The 24,543-nt window shown below is 39.8% G+C and overlaps 1 protein-coding gene across 4 annotated transcripts in view; it reads right to left on the reverse strand.

Annotated features, from left to right (window-relative positions):
- Positions 1-799: 799 nt before the first annotated feature.
- Positions 800-24,543, reverse strand: part of LOC111867932 — a 31,929-nt gene continuing 8,185 nt past the window's right edge. Inside the window, exons 2-4 of one of the 4 annotated variants that reach the window (XM_023858167.2) lie at positions 19,742-19,930; positions 15,402-15,498; positions 800-2,978 (exon numbers count right to left, since the gene is read on the reverse strand). In XM_023858167.2, the coding sequence (XP_023713935.1) occupies positions 2,606-2,978; positions 15,402-15,498; positions 19,742-19,930 (659 nt within the window). In that variant the 3' untranslated portion in view covers positions 800-2,605. Of the gene's footprint in view, positions 2,979-4,708; positions 5,597-15,314; positions 15,499-19,741; positions 19,931-24,543 lie in introns of those variants that run through there. The other 3 variants (XM_023858166.2, XM_023858165.2, XM_023858164.2) reach the window with 3 other exon arrangements.

Raw genomic sequence — 24,543 nt, forward strand, 5'->3', positions numbered from 1 at the left:
AAATTACTCAACGAGAAGTCAAATTTTATTTCAGCGTCGTACAACGTAACTATTTATTATAGGTTCCTTCAACACAGCTTCAGTATAAAAAGTAAAGCTATCCCTATAACAGGCCGTGGAGGATCCTCACAATTCGAGTAAAAATGTAATAAATTTATACTTTTTGTTTTTTACTTTTAAACGTGTTTCGGCCATATATGACCATTATCAGGCAAATTATCAGAGACAACACCATTCGCAACAAGATTTACTACAAGCGGAAACGAATACACAAAATAGAACGTGCTAGTTACAAAACCAGCACACAATCACACAAGTTATGACCTCGTTCTACTGTGAATCAACAGCAGTAAGAGTTAACCAAATCTTAATAATAAATAAATATGTTAACGTTCAAAATTTTGAAGTAAATTTACCCTAATATATTTTATGTTTGCCTATGAACTATAAGTGGCATTGATAATATAAATAATGCAGTAATGTAATACGCTAAAGCAGAAAGAGATTTGGAAGCTGCCATGGCTGCCGGCAGCCAAGAAGGAAAAGGAATTCGAGCACATGGGCCGATGTAGGAGAAAAGTAGCAGATAAAGTAGAGTGTGAATGTAAAGTGATTTATAGCAAGTGTCACGTAACTTCGAACAAGGCCAAGAGTAACCNTGATGACCACAAATTTCCGAAACATATTGTAAGTGAAATACAGTATAAATTTATTCAATTTATTACGAAATTGTGTTGATGGAACAAATAATAAATACTGAACGATAAGTTGGGTGTTAAAGGAAATACAAAAGCAAGTGTATTTCACTAATTATCTGCAGATAAAAATGTTTAATCATAAAAGCTTTAAATACACGCAATACACAATGAAAGCAGGACAAGTTGTGTTAGAGATTGACGAGTAGGGAAAAGGTGTCACTAATTATGGAGACGCGCAGTCTCTCAGAGGAAGAGTTAATGCCCATATATTACATGTGGAAGTGTGTGGAGAAAAGAAATCGGATTATTAACGAAGACAATAAGGAACACAATAAAATGGTCATATTCACATGGGAAAAATACTGACACAGTTGGTAAATATTCACCAAACTATATCTCTAATTATTTATCTCATATGAACCACAAATAATCAACGTTAGAACAAGGAGGAACAAATACACATACTCGTATACAATAAAAATTTGTTATTTTTAAAGTAATGCAATTAGAAGTGTTTTCCTTCGTCTAGCATTTCTACCTCTCCGAAATACAAGTTCATAATTTACAGTCTGGTTACGGTGCACTGTAAAAATACAAATATAAGAATACTACAATTCTTACCTCAAATTGGTGTCCATAAGAAAAGAAAATGCTTGTGCAATTGAATTGTGTAAGGTCTCATATATGTTCAATACTGCTTCATGTTAGCTACCAAAGAAATCTGTTGCAATGCAACTTTTGTCATTTTATCGAGTTTCGTTAACTTAGTACGTTCGTATGTGTATAAAGCGGTGAAGATGCTAGCAGTAACAAAATAATATAAAATATTTTTTCACAATTTAAAAAAAAAGGAACGTAGTTCAACACTTTCAATGCATTCGTTAAGAAACGCCGGTCTCTTCTGTAACAATACTAGAAAACCAGCCATTGTTGTCGTCTTTTGGAATATGAATATAATTGTAGTCTCTGTATCATGGAAGTTACCAGTGACATTTTTAGGCGGAAGAAGAACTTAAAGGTTCTCGTGAAACTTAGAATAAAAAATTTGATCATGTCAGACCAGATTAGTCAACTGGCAAGACTTAAGTGGCAATTTTTGTCTGATAGCCGAGGGTAACAGCAACCATGGGACATATCAGCTGCACAGAGTACATAGATCTGTAACTGCCTGTATGTTGATTCACGTCTCAAAGCCAGTGTTCACTGGTTCATGGTATGTGTCTTGGTGTTCATTCTAAATTTCACTAGATTGTTTAGTGTCGGAGAGAACTGGTGGCCTCACCTGAACAAGAGGCAAGTACATAATTCTAAATTAATCTTTCAGCATTTGGAAGACACAACAACGGCAATAGGGCAAGCTAATATGGTAAACAGAGAAGTAAACGTAACTTGATAAGTGTGTGTGAACCAGATAAACAAGTTTCCGTTCTTCCCAAAACAAATATATAAAAACGAAAATCTTTCCCTTCAATGGAAACTCTCAATCATATTTCAGGGAAACGCATCTTTTCTTCCTCAATAGTGCTGAGAAGTAGTAGTAAATTACTTATAAGATGGTATTATTATATCATTTTAATGTTTACTCTCGCTTTAAAGTGACAAAGCCTATTTTTATTATTTATCTTAACATTGGTTGAATTTTTAGTTCAGCAAAAGGAATCATATAAGATTAAAGGATGTACTATTTCATAGCAGCAGTTTATGGAATAATATCTGACAGGTGCAACATCGAACACAGGTTAAAACAGATGGGCATCAGCCCATTTGGTTCGATTTATCTTCACCTTGCGATTTCCCTGCAATTGCAGCGAAAGTAAATCCTGTGCTGTTAAAAGCAGTTAGAAAAGCGTCAGGGCTTGTTTCTCTGTGCAGAGAACACGAATATCAGAGTAATACTAAGGATGTCCTTACGGGTCACTAACGTGATACGTAGTGATTTTCCCGTTGTCGTTGATAACGGACGTAGCTTCCTTGGAGCTCTTCCTGACCCCATTCTCGTCGCTACTGCTGCTTGACGAGGAGGTGAACACGGAGAAGTTGTTGCCATCTGACGGTGGAACACTTCCCATCCGAGTGCCGAGCTCCAAGTTACCTTGAGGGGGCGGTGAAATTGATACTGAACCAAAACCGCCCTTAGGACCTAAACTGGCAGAAGCGGAGGCAGAAACTGGACCGCCATCTGAGACGCTTCCACCGAAATGTGTTGCTTCAGGGAACACAAATCCCGGTGAACCACTGAAGTCATTCGGTCCCGGGAAAGCAGCTCGGCTGTTGATTTCACTAAAACCCGGAGGAAGTGGGTCAATGTAATTTCCAGACACTGGGTTATCGTGTCTGGGTATAGATGAATTAGGATTACAGAGAAATAGTACATAAATCACAGCTAAGGACAAAATGTGCAATAGTATTTAGGTTCAGTTGCAGGCAACCGTCACTCGGCTCGCTTTCTTTGACGAAGTCTTGCAACATTTTGAACTGATACTATTATGTCCACGGTATTTTGTGCTTAGTGAAGGAAGAGGCAACTCAGGGCTTCATGAATGTTTACGTCATCACTTCCTCTAAACGCGTAACTTCCATAAAGCCTTGGTCTTGCCAACCGCAGTTTTGCCAACTACTCTGGTCTTCAAAAACGTAAAATGAGCTCTTGATAAGGGACAGCTGTACCGAATATGACAAAACTGTACACTTACAATCAATATTGTCTCACATTTCTGTATTCCGTTGTTCAATAAAAATATTGATTATAAATTCAATTATGTACTTCAAATTTCCAAACATGGGAAGGATATGGGCCACATCCCACAGATAGCAACTAAAAATACTCTTTGCGGCTTCATTACCTTCGTGAAAATATTATGCTATTACATTAAGAAATGTTACATAATTATGATGATATATTTCCCACAACAATCAAGATAAACATCGGTGATATGTGATATATACCAAGTCATTAATCGAACAGAAGAAACAAACATAATTATGACTGTAGTCTCCTGGGTCATGACACTGTCTAGGCTACGAGAAAATATGTCATCGAGAAAACCAGAAGACCACAGCAAAACCTCAAGCCTCGAAGCCTAAGTAGTCCTAATTTTAATCAGAATGTACTGAAGGTCACAAATCAGTATTATTATTTGGATAATAGCAAATATTTTTCTCAAAATGTAGTAACCACATTCCGAAAGAACATACTTTCTTCAGTGCATCATGAATAGAATTCAATTGCTTCTTTAAATATCAGAAATAATAGCTAACGACACTATTCTCCTGGTGTGTAGGCTTCGTAATATCTGTGCAATATCTAGGGTAAATCAACATACAAACCATATGTATGGGTATACACAGTAAATGATTCAACAGTGAAAAATCAAGCTACTTGTAAGCAACTTCACTTCAGGTCTTAAAGTAGGACTAATACCATTATGCAACATCAGCTTCATTTAAACATGGTATTGCATTCGCCACTCGCATAAACAAATACCGGAAAGGTTTACTTCATAATGTGTAGTATATGAAGTTACGAATCGCGTTCTCTGACGCTTGCTTAAAAATTGGAACAATGAAATACATATTACTGAAAGTCTGACGTATCGAATTTCAACAAAATCTGTGAGGCGGTTTCTGGGAGACATTTGAAACCCCTTCTAGGGTTTTATGTAAATTAGGCTTTGTGAGAGACCAGTATGGATTGAAAATAGAAGGGGATAGCAAATTGTATTCTAGTCTCGCATGTGGACTTTTAGCAATACCTGTGAAACAACAAAAATCCATTTGTGTCCAGATGTGAATAAATCTTCTTTATAGAATAATATTGATGGAAATTTTTAATTTTTCTACGGTGCTTATCGATACTGTCCAATATCGAATTGTAAGCAAATCTGTCAAAGCGTCTAAGGAGCTGAAATTAGACCACAGACTGAAATTTGGACAGACATGACCTCCACATAATGCGTTGTATACTTTTACTTTACAAAAAAACGCGTAAAATAAACATGTACAACTGCATGATACTGCACACTTGACACTGTCTTAACTTCAACATCGTTTTAACTGATAGATATACGGGTATTACACAAGTTCGCTTGGATAATTACGTACACATATCAGAGTTATAAGCACACATTTTATATATGTGTGTGCATGTAAACCCGGTTCACAGATTAAGTTGAAATAAGTAAACAATAATAATTATAATAGCAATAAAACTAGGGCAGTAACAACTATTACTGAAGTGATATGCCTGGAGAGCAGTTTTCTCTGCTCCATTCTTAACAAACGTCGATATCCACGCCACTACATCCCCAGTACTGATAGAATTCTGGTGCTTTAAAGTCTCCTGTCTGGAACAGTTCTCCAGACATACCACTTTTGAGGAAATTTGAATCCGTAGGACTGTGATGAACTTCTGCCTGTACTTTAGATATAGCAGTATAAATGTTTAACTTAATAAACTATAATAATAGTAACAACATTAATATTACCGTGAGACGTTGAAGGGTTTGAAGACAGTTTGCGCGCTAGAGTGGGAGTAATGCTGTCGAACCGGAACCCCTGAAGATGCATGGGAGTAGAAAATAGTGGAGAAGTGCTGAGCCGAGGAGGTAGGGGTACTATAGTACTGGGCCGTTGTAGTCGGCGTTCTATAGTACTTCACAGCAGAATTTGGAGCGCTATAGTACTGAGACGTCTTGGCATACTTGTTATAGTGCGGAGCCGAAGAGGCCGGCTCGTTATAGTTCAGAGCAGAAGCAGATGGCATGTAGTAGTATCCTGCTGCTTTGTAATAGTATGGAGTAGAAGCCACAGATGCCGCCACCACAGTTGAAGGCTCCGATGAAGTCCCACCAGCTGTCCATGCGTAATAGTAAGGCCCATTGCTGAAGGTCCCATAACCTCTAAAATTTGGCATAGCATAGATTGCAGCAGGACAAGAAAGAAGCGAAGCCTGGTCTTCTAGGAACATGGCCTACTGGAGAAGTGTTAAATGAGCTCTCCTTCATAAATATTTAAATTAGAAAATTATGCAGACAGACTTTCTGACACCAAATTCAGTCACAAATAAGCGAAATTTCTCATACTATCTATGTACGTAGCCAATTAATTTCGCTGAGCAGAGTCATTCTAGATAAGAAGTCGGCCGCTCATCTGATCAATAAATTCCCTACCTCTCATGGATTTATACATCCATTCCCCCATACGTCTTTATGGCGTAGTGCTTAATTAAGCACAACGACAAATTTACCTTACCTCCTGCGACACCCACAGGTTTCGTTAGAATTTCAGTACACAAGATCTGGCCACTGGAACATGTCCCAAGCAAGCCGAAATAAATCCAAACCTTATTCCTTGAACATCCTGTTTAATACTGTCATCCCACGTATACCCAAATCCCGTTAAGTGGGCTATTCCTTTCAAGTCTTCCGAAAAAAAAAAGTGTGTAAAGTTTTATCTAGCCCTACATGCCTCCAATTTGATTTGATTCTGCGCATCAGAAAACATAATTTATTAAATCATTAGAATCAAATCCATATATTAAGGCACTAGTCCTTTAAGATCCATTTTAATATTATCCATTATTCGTATTGCTGGATATTTCTTAGAATATTAGGCTTATTGACCAATTGACATATAAGTGGATCTGTTATCTTAGCGAGACCTATTTGGTTTTGAAACTTCTCTTCCCTACTTGCAGTGTATAGTATGTTTATAAAGAATGGGATATATTTTACTTTTACGAATTAGTGTCACCAAAAAATACTGAATTTATACATATAATGCACCTGGAACATTGTCAAATTTGGTTGTCTGAAATATTTCAAAAAATATTTTGGAACACTAGGCCTGTTGTTGCATTCAGGGTCAATTTGTTCACAAAAGAGAAGAGCGAGGAGTTGTAGGGATTTAGTGTTCTAAAGTATTAAACCCATAACGATCTCTCTTTTCCGCAACCGCCATGTCAGAATACATAACCTATTTCACAGCATTCAGATGTGTTCTAAATCACACACGGTTACAAGTAAAATATTTATGACAACGTTTCAATCCAAATTACGGACTACAGATTATCCGGATTCTCTGTGGTCTGAGAGCCCCAGATCCGATTGTCGTCGGTTAGGCGATAAATTATTCAACCGTCATTGCGTCTAATTTTTCACATCTGCAAAAAGAGTTCTATGAATTCTGCATGAAGTCTTTTATTTTCTCGACGGCAATTCTCATGTGGAAGGTATCCGGTAAGCCCAAGGGGATCTCGGTGGCAGCCCAGATCTTTGTTTTGGGTTCCTCTCGTGGCATGTGTTCTCATTTCGGTGTTTTTCTGTGTTGCATATGTTGTACTGTGGCTACACAGTCTTCAAGATAGGCCAATATGAAAGTTTGGTCAACCCGGTAAGAACTCGGAATATGAGCGGCCAAAAGGTGACAAGAACAGAGGACTGTAGCCAAAAAGAAAATTATTTATATAATTTATTTTGGCCCCTGTCAAGAACAACATTATCTATCAGTATAACTATAATATGTATGAAGTGGAATTAACTAGAAGTTTGAAACTTGTATTAAAATTTCGTTCATCCCTCAACTATTTTCATGTGTATTATTGACATTATTAAAAAATTTGAAATTATATTTGAGCCAAACTCATTTCATACCATCCTCGAAAGATATGAACGACTACCCATTCCTAAGTGTATCTTTCCGTTTTCAAAATACATTTTGGAATCCTATACATCTGCATGAATTTGCTTTCTTCCTTGTATTTATTACTTATATATATTCATATTGTCGGTCACGGTAGCCGAGCGGTCTAAGGCATATACTGTGTTCGCTCGCTCGGAAGCCGGGATTGTGGGTTCAGATCCCACTCAGGGCATGGATGTTTGTGTGCGTTTTTCTGTGTTTGTGTACAGGTAGAGGCCTTGCGACGAGCTGATCACCCGCCCAAGGGGTCCTACCGAACGTGTAAGATCTAGAAAAACCGAAGTGAACGGAGAAGTTCATGGAGGTAGGCCTAGGCCCACTGGGGCTGTAGTGCTAAGGGAAAAAAATCATATTGGCCAGTTTCGCTTTGAATCGAAATGTGCGTTGTATATTCAGAGTAGATACGTAGATGAGAAACAGACTGATGACAGAAACAAAACAATACTTTGGGGTACAGCAAACTCATTTACACACTGTTTAGTCTTAAGATACCGGCCACAGCGGCCGCGCGGTCTAAGGCATGGACTGTCTCCGCTCTCTGGAACGCTGGGATCGTGGGTTCGAATCCCACTTAAGGTAACCTAGCAGCCAGTGTAAGGGAAATAAAGCACAAATCGAAGAAGATAACAAGAAACTAAACTGCACCTATATATTGTATATACTCGTATATTATATATAAACAGACTCACACCAATTTCAATAATAGTCATGGAAATGTTGCATCGTAGTCTCTGTTCTGGTCACCATATACGAATCTGCGAAGTCTGGTCATTCGTAACTGCAACATTGGCTAGAACTGCAGAACGCTGGGGAGAGATTTAGAATAAAACTGGCCTGGGCATTAATCTGTACACCCACTTCCCGCATAGTTTCGAAAGATAATATGTAGTCAAATTACAAAATCTGGCCATTCTTTCAGGTTTCTATGGAGTCTCTATATTTCTGGGAAAATAATTTGATATAGTGAACACGAAATGAATTCAGAACTTCCAGCAGTTGGCGGGATCAGATCTCATGTCTAAGTAACTGGTACGTGAATCACTGACAGAGAATAATAGCTGCAACGTACATTATACACTTGCTAATAACTAAGCACACGCCTATTTCTAAAGTTTCCAATGACTAGGAAGACTTCGAGAAAAGAAAATGTAAGCAGTTGCACATAGAGCGGGTTGATTTGCCAAAAAAAAACAGTCAAAACGTGAAGGAGAACACATCTGACATTGCAGGTACCAAATGTTGACTAAACCAATGGTAAAGTACAGTACATCAGAGATGAATGCAAACATAGAGATGGACAGGAAGAGTCACTTAAAGATATGAGAAACTTGAGGAATATGACACAATTGAAGATACTTGAAACATAAGAAACAGACCGAGTGAAAAGAAGCGGTTGAAGACGGCATGCAATACTAAACCTACAGAACAAAGAGGAAACGCAGAGACTTATAAGATTCTGAGGCCGGCACAGATATTAAGTTGGCTTAAGGGATCAATCCTTTCCAAGTTATCAACGATATTTCTCAGCATCTTCCGCTGTTTATAAGTTTTGGTTAAATTTTATTCTCCTAAATTTCTTCGCTAATTCGGATTCTCTACATTCTCCTCAGTCAGTGCAATGTCTCTACATTCTCCTCAGTCAGTGCAATGTCTCTATATTCTCCTCAGTCAGTGCAATGTCTCTACATTCTCCTCAGTCAGTGCAATGTGTCTACATTCTCCTCAGTTAGTGCAATGTGTCTACATTCTCCTGTCAGTGCAATGTCTCTACATTCTCCACAGTCAGTGCAATGTCTCTACATTCTCCTCAGTTAGTGCAATGTCTCTATATTTTCCTAAGTTAGTGCAATGTCTCTACATTCTCCTCAGTTAGTGCAATGTCTCTACATTCTCCTCAGTTACTGCAATGTCTACATTCTCCTCAGTTAGTGCAATGTGTCTACATTCTCCTCAGTCAGTGCAATGTCTCTACATTACCACATGCGACAAACAAAACAGAGTATTTTTGCCGCGAGAAAGAATGTACACTGGCCTAACACGCATACAACACTGGCGGAAAGCATGGAGAGTACAGGAAGACCTCGACATAGATGGTAGCAATGGTATTAGAACGGTGCTTGAAGAAATACGGAATGAGGATCTGGACTGGATTCGTCTATCTCAGGATAAGGTCCAGTGGAAGGTTGTACCCAACATGTGAATAAACATTGTTTTCTCTGAAAGGCAGAGAATTTCTTGAGCAGCGGAGTGACTAACAGTTTCTCTAGAAGGAATTTGCTCCAAGGGGATACTTGGTTATTTTACACATAAAACAAATGGAACAAGTTAGATTGTTCATTACATTTACAGCGTAAAAAACTAGTTGCGAGCAGCAGGTGTCTCGCTTCGGGGAGAAGGATTATGTCCCTACTTGCACGAAATGCGGAAACAGGAGAAAATGTGACAATGTCAAAAAAAAAAAACATCATAACAGGAAGAAGAGCCACGTGGTCGAGAACGGTTTGTTGTATAAAAATATCGGGTTAAGGGGCAATGAGGCATGCCAAAAGAAATAAGCAGTTGGAAAGCGACATTTCTTAGAAGGTACAAGAAACAGTCGCGAAGTATGCAAGCAGGAACTCATTCCATTACAGTAATCCCGAGAAGGCTTAAATATAAAACACTGACTTTCAAGGAAGCAGAAATTTCTTGTTTGCTATTTTCTGTGCCCCCCAGTTGATACATTTGTCACATTCTGCAACGGGAAGTTTGTTACTAACTACAGAATATTTACATTCGGAGTCTTAAGTCTCCTCATTACATTCCTGAATAAAAAAAAACAAACTCCGTGGCTTTAGCCCTCAAGCGAACTATATCGCCCGAGCGACCGCCACTTGTCGGCGAAGTTAGTCCCAACTTTAGCGGATAGAGGGTGTCGCGTGGTCAGCGCAACGAATTCCCACGGCCGTCAATTTCTTTCAAATAGCTCCTCAATTATCCTCACGAGGCTGAGTGAATCCCGTTCCAGACCCACTTCTCAGAAAATCTGGTAGCGCCGGGAATTTAACCCGGGACCTCTGGATCTGTAGGCAGGAACTCTGACCACTAGACCACAGAGGCGGTCTACTTTCTTGAATCACGGATATAAATATGACATTTTTCTTATATTTAACTCTCCTACTCTAACCACCTCTTTTAGCCTAGGTTATGTAATAAAGGACAGTTTCCTTTGATTAGGAGTGAGCATGTTTCATAAAATTTATAATTTAAATTTCGGATCTACACATATTTCAGACCCTCAAAACGGGAGTGCTATTTTAAACCCTATCTTCTGCCAAGATTATTTTTGTTCATGAATGCGGCCACAGCAGGCTTTTGTTTAGGTGTCTGCTGTTCTGTTGATTCGTACTGTTAATGCATATGTACTCTGAAGGTTTCTAATAAAGCAAAACTGATTATTTACAGAGACAAATTCCCCCATCACCTATGGAATTATTTTCACTCTACGATAAAGCGATTTTAGCAACACTGCTTAAAGCAATTCAAGATGGATCATACTTATTAGTATCAAAACACGACTGTAATTTGTTGTACACGTATTAGGACAATATGTACGGCTGGTTCGCCTTTTCTTTCCATTCGTTTGAAAGTTAGATTGATAAATAAGGAAGAATTTATACTCGTATAAACGAACTGCAGACCTGAATAGTTCATTCCTCATGTGGAAGTAATGCATTCTACTAAAGTAGAGACTTGTTTGAGGCTTTCAGGAGCAGACTACGAGTAATTACACGCGAAAAATACGAAACTGTGTGACTTCAAGTTCATGAGAAATCGTTATGACGAACCTGAGATATGAAGAGATTAGGAAATTCATAAATAAAGTGATCCATTGGTACAGGGGCTTTTCTGTGAAGAACCCAACGTGGTACCATGCAGTTGCGCGCTACTGCACAAATTTCAGCCAACTAACTTTGTGTCTCATAATGCGATAATTTTGGACTGTATGAAGCACAGTGCACGAAGGAATTACAGATAATCACATCTACCAAGGAGAACCAACATAAACATCACTCTCGGATATAGTAGTGCGAAATGAATTTATTGGCCAAAATCACATGCAGAAACACAGTCAAGATCTGATTTTTAGGCGATGACATCAAATGCAAGTTTACTGTTAAAACAGGCGAGAACAGGAAAGTAAACATATCAACTTACACAGTTATTGTTCTTAATAATATCGGTTATATTTAATTTAACAATCTGCATTAAAACTGAGATAAACGTTTGAGCTTCTAAGAGCATGATCCATCCTTCATGAAAACTTAGTCTATCACAGTTAACCACATTACTACAAACTAAACACATCTAACCAGCAAAGCATTTTTGTTGGAGATATTAAGCTTGTCAGATAATTTATTCAAGACTTACATCAATAATTTAGTACACAGAACCTGACCCATCCCATCAGACTCGTTTCAAAACTTTGTATCTAAACTTCTTTCTGTGTCAAGCACTAAGTCCTGTGCATACGAAGAATGAATATGAGATCCACTATTCATAATCTCTGCACTCACGAGACGGTTGTAACCGGAAGCCCTCGGCTGCATTACTCCAGCAGAAAAAAAGCCGGAATTGCCCACTCGGTATAGCAACTGGTTACGGGCTGGACGACCGAGGAATCGAAGTTCGAGTCCTGGTGGGGACAAGAATTTTCACTTCTCCATGTCGTCCATAACGGCTCTGGGGTCCACCCAACCTTCTGTCCAATGGGTACTGGGGGGCTCTTTCCCCGGAGGAAAAGCGGCAGGTGAGTGAAGCTGACCACTCACCTCCAGCTAGTGCAGAAGTCAAGAAAATGTGGATCTATACATCCACTACCTCTTACACCCTCATGGCGTAGTGCTTAATTAGTTAAGCACAGGGACAACTTTACCTTTACTTGTTTGTTATGAGTTTGGGGCAACCCCAACAGCTGCGGTGAAGCGCAACATACCTGCCCCTCCGGAAATGGAATCCCGCGCCTGCGCCTAATAGGCAATCGCTTTAACACTGGACTGCATCTTCTCTTATGCCTTAAATGACTTACTGTATTAGTCGAATGGATGATAACTGAGGGAAAATGTTGCTTTCCTTAGATAATCTCATGGATCTGGTGCAGAACTGTTTATTTACATGACTACAGTTATGTGCGAAGTATTTTTATCACTTAAGGAGATGAGCTGTTTCAAATCCCAAAACCAGTCCCCACCCGGTCAAAGGACACTCACGGATCGCTGTCTATTTGAATTCCACAAGGAAAATGTGTACTTGACAGCGCTTTCCTGTATTGTCTGGCGACACGGGAGGTCTAACAGTCATTTGGTTCTCCATTCATGGAGTCTTGAGCTCACAGCATTCTTAAATAGTCACATAACACAGTTCCAGTATTCAAAGCATTCAATTCTAATCTAAAATATTTCATTTTCTTCAATATTTTCTACGATATAGTTAAAAAAATATGTATGCTTTCTTATAAAGTCCACTATCAAAAACATCACATATGGCTAACGAATTTAGCAGGGATTCAATACGAAATTTTGCAATCATTTGTTTATTAAAGTGGTTATATTACTCGCGTGTGGACGCCAATAAGTGCTCACTCATTGCTTTAAAGAGCACCTGAAATGAATTAACTATATTAAATATGCCACCTATTTGGTGAGATTTTCGTGGGAACCGGCTTGTCCCTTGGCGAAATGAAGATGTGCGGTGAGGAAACTTCACTGAAGTACGTGGAAACTTGGGACAGTGACGTCAGCCTCCAAGGCTACCGCTGCAATTACTGATTGCGTAATTCGTCCAGTGTGTATTGCAAGGTACATATCTCATCGCAAATCACAGTCTCCATACAGCTGTTCATCTCGCACTCAAGGGTAAATATTTGTCACTTTCTCATGGAGAGATGACTGCTCAAACTGGAGATGTTATGAAAACTGATTATGTACTTAAAAGTTTTTGCGAAATGCATATTAAGTGTACCATGAACATTTTCCGTAAAGTTTACAGGTCTCCCCGTGTCCTATTCATCGTCGCTTTCTTCTTTCCTTTAACCCTTCTTTTCTTCTTCCTCCTTCTACATCTCCTTCTCTTGGTTTTCCTCTTGGCCCTATACAGTTTTTCGACCCACGACTTCCTCTGCTGTAGTTGTTCCCCAAATCCTTACCGAAACAAACATTCGGACTCAGGCAAACGTAAATGTGTGCGCCCAGGGGTATTCTACGCTTCTGAGCTTGTCTAAGACCGTGCGCGCCTAGTCCACCGCGCACCAAAAGAAACATGCAAGTATAGTGGACTGAAAATCTCTAAGCTCCAGCCCCGATCGAACTACGGCCATACATGTATATGAAAGTATAGATTTCAAACACAATCAAATTTAAGTTTACGGTCATACAGCTAGAAGTCATCCGAATTACAATTCAAGACTAATCTTCTTTTCGGTTTGCATTTCGCTATTAATTAATTATTTATTCATAATTATTGGGATTTATAAGTTTATAAATTCTGTTCCATAAACTCTTATTCAATAATATATTCCTTCTGCGTTGACATCTATTTCTTTTACCATTGGATTTATACGAGTATGTGCTAACTTCGATAATCTATTTCTCTGTATTCTTTCTACAAGTTTCTTTTTTCAGTTTTACTGATAAAACACGCACATCCTTCAATATATTTTTACCTCGATTTATTATCCTAGCATCTGTATTCCTTTGGAGAGACAATTTTCCAATTCGCAGCAGAGGTCTGGGACATTTCATCTGTGATGCTACCAAATGCTGTCTCCCTTTCATTCAAAAGCCACATCCGACGTTCGTATCTGGGTGTGATGTTCTGTATGCTATTCCTACTCGCAATTTCATCAGAGTAGTCACTAGTTTGGCAAACATACTGTTATACCTTTATACTGTGTATACATATACAGATGGGTTTATGCAGCTGTATCATTATTTGTAACGCGTTTCAGTTCCACCTGTTGCCCTGCTGTAGGGGTGGAACATCGAGGGTGTTGGAATTTAATGTAAAATGCCTATATCACGTAAGCTGTACGAGATCTGTGACTTAAATATAAGCCCTAATGACATATATGTATCCAAACAATTTTCGTTCGTGTGGCATACAGGCTTTCAACCCAGTGTGTGTGTGCGCATGCGTACGTGGCCCTATCCACGAAACCGCCAACAGATCATTAGGCGAGTCCTGTCAAAATTTGTAATAAATTCCAGATCGACTGTGAAATAAAATTTCTGACAAATTTAATACTCTCCAATTACGTGAACACAGTAAAACTCTTCAGCCCTGGGATCTCATACACAGCAGTCGCTTGACCCACTTCCTTCCGGTTACTTTATTTGCAGGTCTATTGGTACTGAAATTAAAGAAACTTGTTTCAGTCTTTCTCGTGACCTAACCAGACCCTCCGTAACAACTTCGAAGTAAACAAGTTTGTTGATCACCTGGGAGACTACGAGCTTCTATAGAAGAATATGCTGCGTGGAGTTGGTTGGTTGGTTGGTTGGTTGGTTGGTTAGTTTGTTTTTACTTAGTTGTTATCAATCGAAGGCAGGAAAATAATGGCGATACCATTTTGCAAGGATTCAGATATAGTCCTGGGAAGGTTGCTAAGAGATAACAATTTTGATTGCACTGCGGAAATATCTTCTTACGTTATTTCCTTTAGTATGTCCAGACGAACGTCGGAATTGCATCACCAAAAGACACCATCTTCTCCTTCCCAAACCTCCTCGGTATCTTTGCATCACATTCGACACTGCAGAATGTCTGCTCTGTTAATTGCCCCAAGAATCAGCCGACAATAATTCAGCGACTACTGCGGATTGTCCCAAGCCAAGGGAATCTTACTGTTAAGCACATACAGCCACTGCTTCAAGTACTCACTTTGTGGCATAGGCCTGTTGTTGGGCTAGGCGCTGCATGAAGTTGAGGTACTGTTGAAACAAGGTATTGAAGTCAACTGGAACATACCCTGCTCCCCCGTACGGACTATACGCCCCGTAACCGTAGTTCGCGAAGTCGTTTGCTCCTGGGAATACGAAACCGCTTGGATTTCCACCGCTGTGTCCTGTGGACGAAAAAGGGATTAGTGTTATGTTCCAGAAAGCATTGATATGCAAATTGGCGCCACGGAGCAAAGCCTTCTTGGTAACACAAGAACTGCTCATGTTGTTAAGAAATTTCTCTCTCCTTTTATAGATATATAAAGTCTCAAATTTGCCCACAGAAGGACCCCGTCTTCGGTTGCTTCCGTCAAGCCAGCAACCTCATGCACAGTATCTTTAATACTCTTTGTAATGCTGTCCTGCTATCCATGTCTAGGTTTATACGAGTAATGTGGTCTTACCTTAACTTCTGATGATGTACTGTGTGATTCAAGGACCTATGGCCAAATTTCAGGAGGCTGTTGAAGAAATATTTAGGAGCAGAAAACATAAGAATATGTAAGATATGCTACAGTTTCAGAAGTACTGCGTTTCGAACTTTTAGTCCTCATTATGTCATATGTCGGGGTAGTGGAGTCTTCATACGGTCGAAACAAGTACTGCATTACTTCCGATCCAAGGCCCGCTTGGACGAGGAGGAGCACACCTTGTCAAGAAGAAGAGGCTTCTCTGGGCCCGCTCTTAGTGCCTGATAATCAGGTCCAGCCCTGGGTTGAGGGGTCAAGAACAGCGAGCACTCGTTGCTTACAATGGAAACAACCTCACTAAGGGATGTACAACCTGATACTGTCTCTGATTCTCCAGGTTATGGGTTTTGCAGCGGGCTGGTAACCCCTCCAAGTGAGAGTTAATTTACTCGTAATCCTTATATGGATAACATCACTAGTTTTGATTGCTTATATTCTTCTACACGCCCGCCAACATTAGAAGAAGAGCACGTGCTCGTATGCTGTAAAATCGATAGTTGCAAACGATTTCAATTTAATTTAACCATGTTCAGACATTATATTCTGGTGACACCGTATGAATTTGTAATAAAGAATTTAACATAATTTCAACGCCCTTCTTTTATTTTCAAGGAATTCTAATTTCAAACTAAGGCCGCGCCATAGCTCAAGCTGTTAGTCGCTGGCTTTCCACCGCGGCGGCCCGGGTTCGATCCCGGGTCTGGTCAAGTGGGATTTGTGGTGGACAGAGTGGCGCTGGGGCGGGTTTTCTCCGAGTACTTCGGTTTCCCCTGCCAATCTTCATTCCACCAAATTCTCCATCATCATAATCACCCGGGGGCAGGTACAATAGGCCAGTCAGTGGCCGCCGTACCGAGTGGACCCAGATGGACTCCACCCCCCACTAAGCGAATTAAAAAAGAATTCAAATTAGACAATCATAGCTTAAAGCGGTTAAGTCATATCAGAATCAGAATACAACAGTAGATTTTATTCCATATGGTCTCCTTTCTGAGGGGGGGGGGACCATGTAATTAAGAGTAACTAAGTTAATACTGTAGATTTAGAAAATATTCGAATATGTTACCTTATTGCACCTACTGTTCTTCGCTTTCAATTTCATTGCAGTTTTTTCCCCTGTTTTAAACCCCACTTCACTGTTCCACCGAGGTACATATTAAACTGTTCTGCTCACTCGTGTCTTGTTTATGTTCTGCTACTGTCTGATGCTCTGATGTGCGTGACACTGAGATTGTCTACAAACCAAGGCTGCCAACTTGTATAAAATTATAACATTAAAGAACTATAAAAAATATATGACTGGTGTTTACCATGGTTTATATGTACAGAGTTAACTTGTGCTTTCTCCTTTATTAAATATGGCACTGTTCCCAGGTAAAACCCACTTTCATGTCTCGCAGTTCTCCGTGTTCCCTGACTACAGCGACAAACACATCGCTGCGAACACTGAATATACCACATTTCACGGACGCACGAACTATTTTTCTTGTCTTCCGCCGAATAATAAATGTGCTATATCATGTAGATTCTAAAGGGTTCTGACGATGGTGGATGACACACAGAATTACTGGGGTTTTGGACTTTTTCCATCGTCCGGAATTCTAGGTAATAGAGGACACGACGTTTCGGAAACTGGATCACTTTCCTTCTTCAGATGAGAAAGGAAGACACCTACTCAGCTGGGCCCTTTAGCTTTAGAAAGAGCTAATCCAGTGGACATCCAGTGATTCTGTGTGCTATATCATGTATACAAATTTTAAAAAATGTGACTTTTTAATTTTTGAAAATTTGTTATATTAAACAGAGACGAAAATTAATCTGCCGACGAATTTTAATATAGATCCCCAACAGCAAATTCCATAAAATCGACTGTTTTCGGAGGCATGGACGTAGGAGGAAGGCACGAATATACCGGTATGTTTCATTCTGCGCACGCCCTGAAAATAACGAATAAGAATCCAAATAATTCTGAAGGATCGCGCATGAGTCAAAGGTGCCAGTAGGCCATTTGCTTCTCCTCGTAAGGTAAAAGGCTTGTAGCCCCCCACACAACCTCCAAAGCAAAACGGCCACTCATTCTGATCGTCTCCCACCGCCTTAAATCTTCGCAGCTCTCTTGCACGTCCGTCTTTTCACGATTCGCATGCCGTGGTAGTAACTGGTCAACGCAGTAACAGACACAACTTTCATTGTCAACTTCTAAGGAGCATTCATGTAAGGTCTGGATTGTCAGGCTGACGGAAGAACACGAGTGAACAGGACCCTGCTGAGAATACTTTGGACCTGAGAGAGAGGAAATAGCAGCAGAATTGAGAGCAGAGTAATGAGAAACTTAAAAAATTTCTGTTCTTCATCAAATAATACCGGGGATCTTAAACCAAAGAGGACGACTATGATGGGACACGTGACCGCAATGGAGAATTCATGCATGTTGGTAGCAAAATATGCCGTCTTAACAACCAACGAATATTCAAAGAAGATTCCGTATCATGGAGTATATTATCTACTCATTTTAGATACCATGAACTTTTTATTTTTGAAAATGTGAGTTCGATTACGAAAGAATTCTAGTACAGTTCCTGGCTTAATAATAAGTCCGTGCTTTTTAGAAAACACACCGATGAATGTCGACTGCTCTGACAGTGAAGCACAACAAAATCAGTTACAATTACCTCTGACTTCGGAACCGCAGGGTCTCCACACTTCCAAATTTTAACCAGCCCAGGAGGAAGTTCAAGTCGCATTTTCAATGGATCGGCATACTTAAAATAAACTAACCCAGTGACCAAATTTCTTGGAACTGGTGTAAACGTCATATCTTTGGAATCAAATGAAAATCATTTAATTTCCTGCCACCAACGACGCCAACACGGATGGTGTGTACAAGTTTCAAGTGAAAGCAACACTAGCGCCTCTCAGTGCGGGTATTGGAAACATGTGCTAAAATATATAGTTAAACTATCCGCTTCTCTCAATGAGGCCAATAACAAATGTCAACGTGACCAAGGGCAATCTCTGTTCAGTTTGACTTATGATGGCGACAATTGCAGCAAGATGTCTGAAATTTAGTGATAAATGATTAGTTTCCCATAAGTTATAAAAATTTGCTCACTTTTTTAATATTACAAATATGGTAACAATGTTATAAATTAGTATACTTCATAATGTAAGCAAGAGACTACTTTATAGGTACCGTACTGGGTATCATGTACTTCCGGTTTTGGAAACTTGAAAGTTACTGATTCATGCGTTTCCAGTTATGCAGGTGTCTTTACACATACAAGAGCATTTGAGTAAGTTAAGCGTTTTAAACATGTTCACAAACTTTTAAATAATATATATAGAGGATGAAATTATCGGGGCGTGTAAAACTCATAAAAATTACTTTCAAACCCTGAAGAAAGCAGACAGCTTGGGGGAACTGGTAGCATAGGGAATGATAATAATACATTCTAAAGGAATAATGTGACTGCGATCTGGATTCAACTGGCGCAGAATAGGTTCCAGTGTTAGGTCTTATAAACAGGGGAGAACATTTTGGCTACTTAAAGGCAGGGAATTTCTTGACTAACAGAGTAACTATCAGCTTCTCAAGAAGCTCCAGGTACGTCGGCCACTAGCGGGCCTCTTGTACAAGCTCCTGATGACGATGATGAGTGTGCAGCAATTGACTGAAAGAGAATTTGTAGGAGAAACCCGAAGTACTGGGAGGAAACCTGCCTCAGTGCCACTTTGTTCACCACAAATCCCAATTGACTTGGCCTAGGATGGAACCCAGGCCACCGCCTGAGCTATGGAACAATCCTGATGCTAGTTAGTTGTACAGAACTCGAACGAGCGCCGTGACGACCAATCACATCGACGCTGATGGATCGGTACGTTCACACTACTATACTACCTTGCACCCCGTCGAAACCGCTGTGGTACCCAGGGACGGACCCGGAACCGGAAGTTGAACCGGAACTGCTCGAGCTGGTTGCGAAAGATGCCGCGCCGGATGCAGATTTGGATGCTGCAGGGATGCCACGACGTCTCCGGACCACGAACCAGGGATGAGCAGTCTCGTCTACCGCAAATCTGCGAACTTCTAGAACAGAGTCAGTAGGGTAAACTAAACAAGACACAAATTACTGAGTTGTATGCAAAGTAAAGTATGCACTCTTCGTGCCTTTTGCAATATATGTAGAAGTGTGTTCAGAAAGCAGCTTCTAAAGTTGATGTGTGTAGCTCTGCAACAACAAATACACGCCTGCAATACTTGGACTACAAGACAGTGGTGTTCTAATGCAATTCAGATTTCACAGTTTCACATGCGTTATGCCATGTAATGAAAGAAAGAAATAGTAATAAACTATTTGCATTTCCTTTAAATTATTACGCTTCACTCATATCTAAAATTACTGCATAACGAAGAAGCTATGTTCTCAAATTATATATCCGAAATTGCTCGACTGTTTAGTGTAATTTGGTTTTAGGTACCTCTAATAAACGTATTTGAGGTTCTCACAGCGGTAGTAATGAAAACTGCCATCTTCTGGGATATAGCTCCGTGTAGTCCGCATATCAACGGACGTTTTGGAGGGACGTATCACCTCCATCTTCAGGGCCGAAAATCAGCCGAGCAGGAAACCACATGCTCGAACTGGTTTCTTGTTCGGCTGATTTTTGACTTTGAGGATTGAGGTGATATGTTCCTCCGAAACGTCTGCTCATATACGGACTACAGGGCGCTATATCCCAGAAGATGGCAGTTTTCATCTGTGCTAAAAGTTTTCGGTCGAAATTAAACCTAGTCATCACTGCTTCCATTTTAAAATTAATTGTAAATTGAACGTGCGATGTATTTATGTCTCTGAATAATATGTACATAGAACAAAGAACTTTATGCCAAACAGTAGCTACAAATCTCATTAACATATAAACCATACGGGAAGTAGGTTTCGATATGTTGAATGCACAAGTATGAAAAAGTGAGACCTATTTGTAAAACAATTTTTGGTTCTGTGACATCTATAGTAGGATCAATTTTGCTATATTTGCGATAAATGAACGTCAAGGCCAATGAAATACGCAAAATCGAAAAACAGGCATTAGCAAATGTATGTCCCTCATAGTGGAGAACATGGTTTAATTCTCTGCTTTAATGGGGAAACATTTGTCCTCCATATTGGAGAGCACGTCATCGCTCCATGCCCATTTTAGTGCAACAGGCTCTGTTTCCATGGTTTAACGCACTGAGACTTAGCACACAGGAAAAGCAAGCTTTCTCCGCAGGGGCCTCTGCTGACACCAGGCAGCAGATGAATCAAGTGTCGATAAACAGTAATGTTCAACTGGGCACACTTTTCCTATAGACTTGCAATGCCACTAAACGCTGTTCGCTGATGGGAAGACAGTATACATTATAAACCCCAGATAATGATGGTGGAAGTCCTCTATCAACAGAGCTTCGTACATGAAACTATGTCGGTTCGTGGTGAACGGAAAATTAGAACCTGCGGAGATAATTATAAGTTATTTTAACTTTCGTGATCATTTCAAACAACATTATTCTGGAAAATCCCACTTTAAAGAGTTCATTGAATATAATAATAATTAAATTAAATTTCAATGAAATAAAATAACTCAATTAAATTTTTATTTATTTAAGTATTTATTTAATAGCAAAAGGCCAATTATCAAATAAGGAACACAAAAACAGACAGAAGAAAACACAAGGAAACTTAGAAAATAATAAAATTTAACAAGTGAAATCTTGCGGTGAGAGAGAAACATATATATACATAGTTCCATACTGAGTATAATCAAGAGTTTAATAAGAAGAAAGAGACATTATAAAATATTGTTAAAACAGTTCTGATTCCAAACATTTCAGCGTCACTGAGAACAACATTAGCAGCTGAAGCATAGCTAACAGATAATTTTGCTTGAAGAGCAAACACTGAACAATGGAAATTCTCTGATATACCGAAAAGAACCTCCAAAACCGATATCTGTTCGGTATGTCGGAGACTAATAATAATATTCATAATAATATTGAATCCGAAAATACCTAGATTTAGCTTTTCAACTAAAATGACAAGTAGAAACTGAAGAAACATAAAATTGTAACACCACACTTTGAAACTGAGCAGACTGGTACCAAGTTACCTCAGTGAAACGTTCGGTGTGCAGGCAGATGTACTTGAGACATGATAACGGTGTCAAATACCCGCTTCAAATCGGTATGATGGAAGGAAAAGGGCCCCCATAATGTCCAATAGCTGGACTTGTTACTACAGGCTATGATCCTCAGGGTTAGAGTTTCGTTTCGTCCAATAGCTGGACTTGTTACTACAGGCTATGATCCTCAGGGTTAGAGTTTCGTTTCGTCCAATAGCTGGACTTGTTACTACAGGCTATGATCCTCAGGGTTAGAGTTTCGTTTCGTCCAATAGCTGGACTTGTTACTACAGGCTATGATCCTCAGGGTTAGAGTTTTGTTTCGTCGCTTCGGATATTTCGGAGAGTCAATTGAAGATGTAAAGTAAAAAAACAAACGTAAAGCTACCCCTGTACCAGGCCGTGAAGGCCCATAGGGTTGTGATACGTTGAGGGTCCCACATTGTCTAGACAATCGGCTCAAAGATGGCGGTAAGGTTGTCAGCCTTACGCGCGGGCCGCGCTTTACTCCCCAAGAAAGTTATTTAATTAATTCCTGGTACTCTCTTAGAGGCTGAGTCAACCCCAGGGCCATAGTGCGGCCGGAAGGATTAGGTCAATTGAAAATAATCCAATGACCTCATCGGGACTTGAAGTCGCGACCTTCCGACTTTTAGCATGGAGGCTAATATTAAAATAATTCTTAAATAAATCGGACACGAAGAAGAGAATTTGATTCAAGTGACTTAGGATGTAGTCCACTGAGGAGATCTTGTGAACGTAGCAACGAACCTTCGGTTCCCTTGAAAGGCGGGGAATTTCTTTAACAATAGAGTGGCTCCCATACCTTCACAGAGTGATCTTGTCATTATGTAACTCAGTAGCTGTCTTTATGAGCGGTTATTCCCAAAACTAAAAACAGTTTTCCCCTGCATTTGTCCAACACTTACCGCAAATCTAGCCACGCTACTCTCGTGCAAATGAATGCAAAAGCGGACTCGAGTGCTAGGAACACGTTGCGTTCTCAACTCAATCCCATCCCGCCTTCCTCACCTCTCTGCTACCATGACTCGAAGTTGCCCAAGGTGATTTCTGTTCGCTCATTCCGTCTTCATTTGGAGAGACATGACGTAGTCCCTTGCAGCAGTGCAGAAGGCACGCTATCATCATATTCCGAAATCTTCACAATTGCTCCCGCCTTAAGTCCGAAAAAACAAGATCAGCGGAAAATCGCAGTGCAAATTCTCTGATAGTTTTTCGATTACCAACCATTTACAATAATTTCTGGAAATAACTGCTTTCAGAAAATTGCTTGGCGAGGTTTTAGTAAGCAACTAAAATTAATAATATTTATATAATTTAGCGACATTTCTGTTTGTAATTTCCATTGGTGCCAATTTCTATTGAGTTATATTTGAGAGATATAAACTAAAAGTTGCAAAACATTATGGTTTGAATGTTAAGACAGACATTACAGATGTATCATACAAATCGTAGAGGTGGGTTTGTCAGTCTTTATGCAAGTTGACACATGCCTAGATATCGAATATCATTAGTTGAATCCGTGAACCCTAGAGCTGTATAAAATCAAAGATTATCACATTTTCATTTTAAAATGTCCTGAGAATATACAGGGCGTTTTCACAACGAAATGCCCTAAATTAGCTCTTTTCTTAAGGTCCAAATTTTCCAGATTATCGCAATATAATGTGGGTAGCCTGAAAATTGAAATTTTATCGGATTCGTAAACATTTATTATAATTCAACATATTCATAAGCAGGCGTAAAATGTTAGTTAAAATTTTCGGATATCGACAGATATTTCGATCCTTCAAAGTCCGTGCTATGCAGAACACGTAACTGGCGAAGACGTCCTGTGCCGTCTTTTGAATGGAAATGCTCACACTGGCTGAAAGCCGGAGTAGTGGAACGAACTACGTTGCCATTGCTACGCAACGGCACGGCAAACACTTCTCCGCAGCAACCAATGCATACAAAACAGATAGCTGTTGGGCCATTGATTGACAACGCGGTGTTTTCTATGCGGTCGGTGCTGAAGTTATGTAACGAGGCCCCCAGCTGATTAATATAAATCTGGTGTTGAGATCCAGATGTGGCTTAACACCAAGGCTGACTGGCTGTCTGACCGTCGGTCGTAACGTAACATCGACTTCGAGTCAGGTTTAGTTTAGTAGAGTGAGAGTCGCAGTGGTCTGAAGGCTCCCAGAGCTGTCAGAGTGTAACGAAGAAGCAGTGTGCTGGCGAGGGCCAGTAGCAATTTAGCAGGCAGTCAGGCAGGCTTAGTTATTGTCGGTATGTGGTGGCCAGCTGGCAATGAATTAAGCAAGGAGGCGGAGCACATTGTTGAGAGCCGTTGCCAGGAAACACCTAGTGTAGGCATAGAAGACTGTAGTGTATGTGAAGTATCGATAGCGCTATAATTACTTATAGTTACGAGTTCTAAGAGTCCAACGAATCCAAGAACCGATGCAACCCCCGTATCTAGTCAATATATATATATATATATATATATATATATATATGTGTCTGGCTCTTATG

Source organism: Cryptotermes secundus, unplaced genomic scaffold (assembly GCF_002891405.2).
Source record: "Cryptotermes secundus unplaced genomic scaffold, Csec_1.0 scaffold267, whole genome shotgun sequence".
Taxonomy (NCBI): Eukaryota; Metazoa; Arthropoda; class Insecta; order Blattodea; family Kalotermitidae; genus Cryptotermes; species Cryptotermes secundus.